Raw genomic sequence first — 9,683 nt, forward strand, 5'->3', positions numbered from 1 at the left:
ATTATTATTAAACCAAGCGGGTGATGTTTCGGTCGTCTTTTACAGTTCTTATATGAAATTTTTTTAAGAATGGTTTCTTAAAAAAAAATCATATAAGAACTGTAAAAGACGACCGAAACATCACCCGCAGCATTAAGTGTAGCGAGAATTTTTTTTTTAATTATACAAATATGTCGGTCAACCTAACGGAAGTCTTATATAGACTGTGCATGTTTTGTTAAATTTGACAATCTATTTCAAACACAAGATCGTCAATCCTTGTCATCGCGAACTTTCACAGACAGTATAGACAAAGACCCTTCATCGTCTCTAGCGTGAGCAAGCTTTGCCAATTTCTCGTCCAGAGCCTTCATTGCACGAGCCCTAAGCAAACAAAAGAATTGTTTAAAACCGGAAACAACTTCATGAGCTCAATGTTCTTACTTTCGACGTTCAGCAATTGGGTCATCTTTTATCTCCTATATTATTCATCACAGCGTTTCAGATCATATATTCGAAAGAGAATTCCGACAGATGACGTACTGTGAGAATTGGTAACATTGTGGGCTTGTGAGTGACGCGGTTATTAAAAAATCCACAAAGTTTGGTCACGCTAAAGCAAAAGTTCGCGAGTGGGCCCACAACAGGTCTTTGATAAGCAAGTAAAAATCGAATGAGTTGTTTTACTTGCAGACAAAATAGTTTTTACGTACGTGCAGAAGTCGGGCAGCAGTACAACCAGTGCAAACTCATCCGATACATCGCCAACGGTATGGTCCCGATTTTTATTTAAGAAACGGAGGTAGTACCACCCAAAGTAGCCTCCAAGAATAGCAAACGGTCCAGCGCTTATAAGCATGGAACTCACAGCCGGAACAGCGATAAAAAACACACCAGCCAGTGTGGAGAGGCAAAAGATGACGCATGCTACGAGCGGGTACAACTTTGCCACTCAGAACTTCGTTAGCATACGATCAACGCACTTTTACCAAGTGATTTTTACACGTACACGAAGTGGGACGCCAGGCAATAAAAATGTTGTCGCAAAAGGCATGGGCTTCATGAAGGCCACCAGCAAAGCCGTAATCCCGCCCGAAAACCCCGCAAATCTCGTCTCGCTTAGTTATACATAAGACAGATTGAAGCCGTCAGATCGATGAAGTTCCTTTATGCAGTACAGCAAACATATACTTCACATCTTACAGGTAGACAGGGTCTCGGAAGATAATGTAGAGCACGAAAAGGTTCCCAAATATCACCATTGCCGCCGCCGTGTTGGCATAAAAAAGTAGACGCAGAAGACTTAAGCCACCAAGAGCTAGCTCCACGCGCTTGGCTAACCCGAAAGCCAGCGGTAGCACAAGCAACAGCTGCACAAGGTACGGATTGTAAAAGCCTGCAGTTACGTAAACCCATGGCCGTATGTGGCGCAAAATCGCACTAGTAACGGTATCACATACGATACAAAATGAGCTTTTGCCATCGTAAGTTCGTACAAAGATGACTCACTCGGCAATTGAGAGCGCGAACACACCGCTTTTTTCCTCTGCAGGAGTGAAGATGGCACCAATTAGCCACATGAGCATCATACCCAGTACCAACCCAGCGGAGACCGGAAGCTATTATTCAGCATTAGGTTATGCATTAAGTCATTGACTCGCCCAGCAAGTACAGTATGGAAACGCTAGGAAGGGACCTCCCTCTCACGCACCCGCATGACGACGTTGTTTAATATTTGACTTGGTTCGGCTTCGTACTTATGTGAATAGTGTCGAAATGGAGCCTCCTCCGCCGCCTCCACCGCCGACTTCAAGCGGTCCTCGTGGTCAAATGCAGGCCTTTAAGTCAGTTACACCAGCGTATATACGCTCCAGTGGCCGTGATGCAAGTATGAACAAATTGCAGGTCGATGGACTCTCGTCCTGCTCTCCATCGCTGCAAGTGGACTCCTCCGCGCTCAAGGCCGACGATCCGCTGTCACCTCGAACGCGATTGGAAGTAGAAAAGCAGCGCCAGTCTATTGGTCAAGCCACGATATATGCATCAGCGCACCAAGCTAGCGTAGCCAATACAAGCAACACGACGCCCACTAATCGTAGTAGTACACGCAGCTCGCCGCAATCCTCTTCCTTTCACAGTGTTAACGGCAGCTTTGAGCTCGCGCCACGCGGCAGCCGTCTCTTGGATCAGCAAAATCATCAATCAAGCAATCATTTGTCGCCACACCGCGCCATGTTAAGTCGTGTTGATAGTCTCCTTGGCGCTCAGCCTAGAAGTCCTTCACCCTTTCCGTCGTCTCAATATGCAGGAGCGAGCTATGCAGCAACTCACTCCTCCCACGTGGTATCAAGCAGCAGCAGTACTTATTCCAAAGCAGAGTCTGTTTTTAAAGATCCCAAGCAAGATGCACGAGAAATCTCAAGCTGTGGAGCAGAAATCCTTTACAATTCGCCAATTAGGTTTCAATTAAGCAGTCGTCAATGTCTCAGAATATCTGCTGTCAGAAGCTCGAATCAGCAGCCTTTAACATCGTCTCACCTTCCACCAAGGCCGACAGACAAGTACGCAGCAACAGGTGGTTTGGAAGGGATTGCGCACAATGTTCGACCATTAAATTCGAGCGTGCAAATTGACGTGAGCGGCGATGGTTTGGATGGAGATGAAGATCAGATTTTTGTGCTTCAAAACACGACGTTACGCTCGGATTGCGGAGAAATTCATTACTCGGATGTTGTGTCGCTCTACTGTGTCAGTGGAAGCTGCAAAGGACAATTTTTGTCGGTAGATCCCAATTCTCAGACGCTGCTATTGAAGAAAGGGCCAGTCATCTCGAATAATGAAAAGTGGAGACTCGTGAATCCTATTGTAGAAGGTCAAGAGGACTATTCGTGTAGTAATCAGGAAAGCTTTGCGTCTATGGATGCGGCTCGCAGACTGTGGGGGCAGCAAAAGGCAATTTTAACGAGTGACAGTGTGATGTTCAAGATGAATACAGCCGACCTTTATCTTTCCGCTCGCTCTAGTCGATACGAAGCTGAGACTTTAGCTGATCTTCACGTCCCGCCAGTCGTTCTTTGCGCAAGAAACGACGATACTTATGGTACCATGCAAGTCTGGAAAATCACGAAATCGAATCTGCCTTTTGACCCAGAGTGGAATCGTGAGCGCTCTTACCTAACTGGTAAAGCTCTTTTACAGCCTCGATCAAAGCGACCCTACGCTGCGGGTGATGGTGATTTGAGTCTTTCTCCATTATCTACTTTCCCTCCTTCTGTTCAAGAGTCTATCATTATGGACGACTTGTTATACATTTTTTTGGGCGTTGAAGGCCGTTATATTCAATTATCGGCCACCGAGACGCGTGGAATGAAAACTGGTACGTCAACGTTATCATTTACATTTGGGCTGAATCAGCCTGGAATGGATCCTTCACTCCTAGCCTTGGCATCACGATGCTTACCCTTGGGCGAGTATTACTTGAAATTGACCGTCTATATTGAACAATTTGCTCGGTACGAATATGGGCAAGTGAACCATGCGCTTTGCGCAGCACTGAAAACGCTCATGAAGGAATACACAATCATGGTTGGCCAATTAGAACATCAAGTTAGGAGTGCCACTGGAACATTTACGATTCAACAACTTTGGTATAATGTCCAACCGAGCTTGAGGACATTGGAGATGCTTAGTTTGTTAGTGGACGGCTGCCGAACATCAATTGGTGGTGGCTCACTGCTGTCGAAGGTTCAGCGAATTATGTCGTCATTGGCTGGTGACTCGAATGCACGCATGGTGTTTTCGTTTTTGATGGAGCACGCTAGTGTTCCTTATTTAAAAATGGTAGAAAGATGGATTTATCACGGAGATTTAGTCGATCCGTACGATGAATTTATGATACAACGAGATGACCAGGTGAGCAAAGAAGATGTGCAAGACAATCCATATTCGACGTATTGGCAGAACCGATACACGACTCGAGCATCGCAAGTGCCGCTATTTCTTTCTCGAGTTGCTCGGAAAATTCTGTTGGCGGGAAAGTATTTGAATGTCTTTCGCACTTGCAATCGTCAGGTCGATTGTCCATTTGCAGGTGAAATCCATTATTCATCGAGTGAATTAGTTTACGAGGAGCTTATTGACAAGGCACATAGCTATGCAAGCCGAGTGCTATTGGATCTATTTGTGCGTGAGAATGATTTACAAACTCGGCTTATTTCATTGAAACACTATTTTCTGATGGACCAAGGTGACTTTTTTGTTGACTTTATGGACGTTGCAGAGGTCGAGCTTAAGCTTCGCGCTGACAAGTTATCGTTACCTCGGCTCGAATCATTGCTCCATCTGTCTCTTCAGACGTCCACTTGCTCGTCCGACCCTTACAAAGATGATTTACAGTGTTTCCTGTCGCCCCACAACCTCATTTCTCACATGGAAGCAATTCATCAACGCGCTCAAAAAGGCCCCAGAGACTCTCTTACCACATTTGAGTCGTCTTCGATTGGCCATCCTGGATATAAAGTTATTGATGCGTTTACGCTGGACTATAAAGTGAAATGGCCTCTTTCGCTTGTTGTTTCTTGTGGCGCATTGACCAAGTATCAAATGATCTTTCGGCATATCTTTTTTTGTAAGCACGTGGAGCGTCAGCTGTGTGATGCGTGGCTAAACCACCAGGCAACTAAAGAGCTGTCGTTGCGTGCTGCACTAGGCCCGTCGTTTTGCTTACGACAGCGAATGCTACATTTCCAGCAAAACTTTGTGTACTACATGATGTTTGAGGTAATATCGCCACGATGGCACGACTTCCAGCAACAATTGGCTAGCGGAGAGAGTGTGGATGATATTTTAGAGTTTCAGGGCGAATTCCTCGACATTTGTCTTAAAGAATGTTTGCTAACGGATCCAGATCTGCTGCGAGTCCTTACGAGACTGATGATGGTATGCATGACCTTTGCAAATAGCATTGAAAGACACACGCGGCCCTACTTTATGGATGAGGAAACCATAAAAGCCGAACGTGAAGCTGAGCGAGATCGACGAGCTGAAAAGAAAGCTCGTGAAGAGGCAGAAGTCGCATTGGCAAGTTACCAGCGTCAGAAGGGTTTGTTTGGCGTCAAGACGAAAGGTGGTGTCCTAAAACATACGCAGGCTTCGCATTTTGACATGCGACGGACGCGCATCAAGGAGATGTCGAATAATGTGAAGCGTGCGCTGACAGAACGTAAAGGTGATGCGGAAAATCCGTTTGTGAGGATGACGAACGATCTAGAGAACCAATTTGACTCGCTGTTAGGCGAGTTTATGCAGCAATTACTGCGGCGGTCGTTGTTACAGGTATGCAACGACTTGTCATTTTCTGTTGCCACATGTTTTAATATCTTGCTGTTTTTTTCCATGAAGCAAAATTCGCATCTGTCGAATTTGTGCACCAGACTTGACTACAACTGCTTTTACACTAAATGAAACGCTTTTCTTCGCATCTGGAGAGTCTGGAAATGCTACAGCAGTCGCTTTTGGGCATCTGATTAACAGTAGCTGATTGATCGACTTAATGCAACTATTAGCTGTGATGACAGGTTGCAGGACTCGGTTATTATTTTATATTTTATCGTTTCGTGCTATCTGTGCTCATAGCATCTGCAAAGCAATTATTTATTTTTTCAAGAGCGGCCGCCGTTATCCACAGGCTGCGGGTTACTTTCGAGCAGCCAGAGCAATCGGTGACTGATGTCAGCGGCAGTTTCAGTTTGGCTTAATATATCTTAATCTACAGAGTTTCTTTCCCTGAAAAGAGTTTTTCGCGTTTCAAAATGGAATTGCGCGTTGTTCCGGGCTGAGGATTGATGCGACTAGTAATGGCTTTGAAAGTTGTATCTCTCTCTCAATACCATTATTTGTGGTGGAAACATAGTCGTTTAAGGTTGCCTTGAATCCTAGGCACCGCGTCGCGATTCTGATTAATGTCAGTATGGCTTACAATGGTACACTATTCTAGCTACAGCCGACTGCAGGAGTGGTGGACAAGGGTGGCAATTTTGAAGTAACAAATGAGGTCACTGTACGTATAGAAATTGAAACCAATCTTGCTAGAGGTGCACTTCAGCCAGCAGCCCTTCTGGAATAATCGATGGGAATGCTTTAAGCCGGTACTGTGGTGCATTATTGACGTTGCGGGCTCACCATATCTATTACACTATAACACGCTTTACTGTTGCATCACGTACATTCAATAAAAAGGAATCTCCACTTCGATAACGAAGCAAAATGTGGCAAGCCATTTTTGATTCAGCTAGTGTTTAAGCTTTCGATTTTAAAGTAGTGTTATCTAGGCTGACAGTTCTAGCAAGATTTGCTAGCAATTACACTACAGTAAATTAGTTTATAATTAACTTGACATTGATGAATGAATTTACAGCATATGCTATCATGTGGAATCTGTGGACACTTGGTCAAATCGCATTGTGCTGGAAGCGTTTCGGTATCTGGTATTGCCAGGGATTGAGTGGGTGCAAGTATTGTTATTTATGCGATAGCAGCCCGCTTCTTTTAATTGATACGTGCGTGCGTTGATCAAATGACCTATTCGACGTCGTCGGATCACATGTATTAGCTGTGTTGTTGCAGGACGAGGTAAATAATGCTCAACAAATTATTGGTGGACATCTATCGATCAGTTTGTTTCCTTAAGCTCCCTACCAGAAAAAATGTTTGCCGTGAAAACGATGTGTTCGGCATGAGCTTCCCTGAAAAGCCACCGTGGAAAAAATCATTCTCGCCAACACTGCAAATAGCGATTGTAGACTTTTCGCAAGGCTGCTCATAAGTCTGGGAGCGGAACCTAGAGTTCGCAATTGTCTTTATTGCAAGCCTAGGAGAAGCAGTCCCTGACGAAGTAAATAATCCCGCAATGTCTGCCCTAAAGCATAATGTTGCTACAATTCGAAGTGATGTTCCCTGCCGGCTTAATAGGTTGCTCGAATTGTCTCTTGTCTCAACAATTTTAATATATTTAGCTCAGGAACATATGGAATAAAACTGATGATTGTATGCCTTTAACAGTTTCGGAGGAGGTACGCCTTTTGGATATAATTCCTGCGCTACAAAATATTAGCTTGGGTGCAGTTGTACCGTTTGCATTTGAATACTCTACGGGATGCTCCTTATCCTTTTACGGTGCAGTTGTGGAGAATTCGGTGCGAATGTGGAGAATTTACGATTGCGTAAACAGTTATGACGAAATGCTAATGCACCGCACGAAATTGCCAAATCATTGACTACAACGCCTTTGCAACAGGGTGTATCGTTACATGAAATTAACATTTAAAGGCTGTTAATAAATATGTTATCTAAAAGGTGGATAATATTTGGAGGATATTACTTTAAATAGTAATGTTCAGAAATCTTATTATTGGTAAGCATGTTGGTTACTGATACTAATGTCCATAGGGCACGGACGACACTACATGATTGTATGTAACGATGGGATCGACTCATCGTTGTGTTACTAGACTTAGAGTAGTACGACAAGACGAACTAAGGACCTAGCTAGATGATAATTCACTTTCATTTTACCTTCTTCTAAGTGTTTCTTCCCTACATCGCCCTTGGCTGTTTTCAAACCTCTAAAGGTTATGAGCCCAACTACGCCTGACGCGGGCGACATACTCCGCGAAGATAAATACTTCGTGTGGGAGTTCAAAGCGAGGATGCAGTTGGCAAAGAAGGGATTGCTAGAGCATCTGGACGCTATGAAGGCCCCAGAAGAAGGAGACGCAACCGCGTCGACTTGGAAAGTCAATGACATGAAGGCCTTCGCGATTGTGTCAACAATGATCAGCACAAATCTTCAGTCCATGGTTCGCACGGCTAAGACAACGGCCGAAGCGTGGGACATACTGAAGAATTTCTTCCTGCGACAAAGCATGCACAACCGTGTGCAGCTTAGAAGGCAACTACATGAGTTCAAGTTGGCCAAGGGAGGAAGCATCATGGACCACTTCCTGAGATTTGACGAGCTGTGCATGACTATGCAAGCTGTCGGGCAAGAAATCCTACCGGAGGAACATTTGGTCATTTTATTGGGTAGTCTAACGAGAGACTATGACTCCATCGTCAAGATAATTGAGAACATGCCCGGCATGACACTATTTCATGCCAAGGAAATGCTGAGACGAGAGTACGATGGAATGGCCAGGTCAGAGCACCAAGAAGTCGCACTAAAGAGTACGCATTTTTCAAGGTACAAGAAAGGACCGCGCCGACATGAAGGGAGACCAAGTTCAAGAGGCGAAAAGTTATCGGGGAGATGTTACCGATGTAACAAATATGGGCACAAGCGTCAAGATTGCAAGGCGGTACAAGTGGAGACCGAGCGATCTGGAGAAGAAAGAGCATTCACGGCTTCAATTAAGACGTCAGCTGGATGGTTATTGGACAGTGGGGCAAGCAGCCACATGTGTCCCGACAGAGATGAGTTCTTGAGTATAGACTCACTGAGGGACCCGATCATGATAACCATTGCAGACGGAAGCGAAGTGGAGGCAAAAGGTGTTGGAACAGTGCGCGTGAAACTCAAGAGTGGAGAAGTGATCCGGATCGAAGAGACACTATGGGTGCCGGGATTAGACCGAAGGCTATTGTCTATATCGGCACTGTCAAGAAAAGGTCTTCAAGTGATTTTCTCAGATCTGAGTTGTGAAATCAGAAGCAACGCGGAAGTAATTGCTGAAGTACCACGACAGAACAAGATGTACGTCTTAGATTGCAGCCCGGTTGAGTCAGCTCTCATATGCGAAGAAACCAATCAAGAGCATACATCAAGTGGCGAATCAAGAGCGGCTGATCTACAGATGTGGCATGCAAGATTAGGTCATCTTCCAAGTAAAATGATTCAGGGCTTGGCAAGTTGCGTCGATGGACTGAAGATCAAGAAGAAACAATGCAGTGAAGAAGATTTCGAGATCTGTGAAGGGTGTATCATGGGCAAAGCTACCGTCAAGACGTTTCCAAAAACACCCTACGGACACGTGAAAACGAAGAAACTGTTGGAGTTAGTCCACAGTGATGTGATGGGACCTATGGAAACGAAGTCTCAAGGAGGATCAAGATTCGTGGTGACATTCATCGATGATTTTTCAAGATATGTAGTCGCATACTATATCGAAAACAAGTCGGAAGTGGCAGATCGCTTCATTGAGTACAAGGCACTTATGGAGAACCAACTGTCCAAGAAGATCAAGTGTATCAGGACGGACAACGGAACGGAATACGTCAACAGACGTTTCTCTGGTATGTGTCGAAAATTTGGTATCATTCACCAAACGACGGTATCATATTCACCACAACAGAATGGGCTGGCCGAACGCATGAACCGGACACTGACAGAGCGAGCCAGGGGAATGATCAGTCATATGCAAGTGGACAAGATTTGGTGGACTGAGGCAATGAACACATCTGTCTATGTGACAAACCGAGTTCCGTGTGCCAGTCACCCGACAACAACTCCATACGAGTTTATTTTCGGGAAGAAACCTGACCTCTCTGAGATGTGTGTATTTGGATCAAGGGGATATGCACATGTTGACAAGTCGAAGAGGACCAAGATGACCAAGAAAGCAATTCGATGCATTTTCCTAGGGTACTCTGACCAAGTCAAGGGGTTTCGAGTATGGGATGAAGATGCCAAGAGAGTGACGTACACGAGA

General features: G+C 44.9%; 3 protein-coding genes across 3 annotated transcripts; 2 read left to right on the plus strand and 1 right to left on the minus strand.

The window, feature by feature from the left end:
* Positions 1-115: 115 nt before the first annotated feature.
* Positions 116-1,696, minus strand: CCR75_002886 (uncharacterized protein; the record flags this gene model as incomplete). The annotated part of the gene is made up of 8 exons (XM_067960983.1): positions 116-363; positions 424-458; positions 523-628; positions 693-922; positions 989-1,097; positions 1,183-1,419; positions 1,489-1,598; positions 1,691-1,696. 8 exons carry the CDS (start codon positions 1,694-1,696, stop codon positions 252-254), a joined length of 945 nt encoding a protein of 314 aa, XP_067818771.1. The 3' UTR covers positions 116-251.
* CCR75_002887 (uncharacterized protein) lies at positions 837-1,112 on the plus strand (the record flags this gene model as incomplete). Its single annotated transcript, XM_067960984.1, has 1 exon — positions 837-1,112. The coding sequence occupies one exon, from the start codon at positions 837-839 to the stop codon at positions 1,110-1,112; it is 276 nt and encodes a 91-aa protein (XP_067818770.1).
* Positions 1,697-1,755: 59 nt separating the features above from the next.
* Positions 1,756-6,007, plus strand: CCR75_002885 (uncharacterized protein; the record flags this gene model as incomplete). Its single annotated transcript, XM_067960982.1, has 2 exons — positions 1,756-5,313; positions 5,380-6,007. 2 exons carry the CDS (start codon positions 1,756-1,758, stop codon positions 5,440-5,442), a joined length of 3,621 nt encoding a protein of 1,206 aa, XP_067818768.1. The 3' UTR covers positions 5,443-6,007.
* Positions 6,008-9,683: the final 3,676 nt, after the last annotated feature.

This window comes from Bremia lactucae, linkage group LG10 (assembly GCF_004359215.1).
Source record: "Bremia lactucae strain SF5 linkage group LG10, whole genome shotgun sequence".
Classification (NCBI taxonomy): domain Eukaryota; phylum Oomycota; class Peronosporomycetes; order Peronosporales; family Peronosporaceae; genus Bremia; species Bremia lactucae.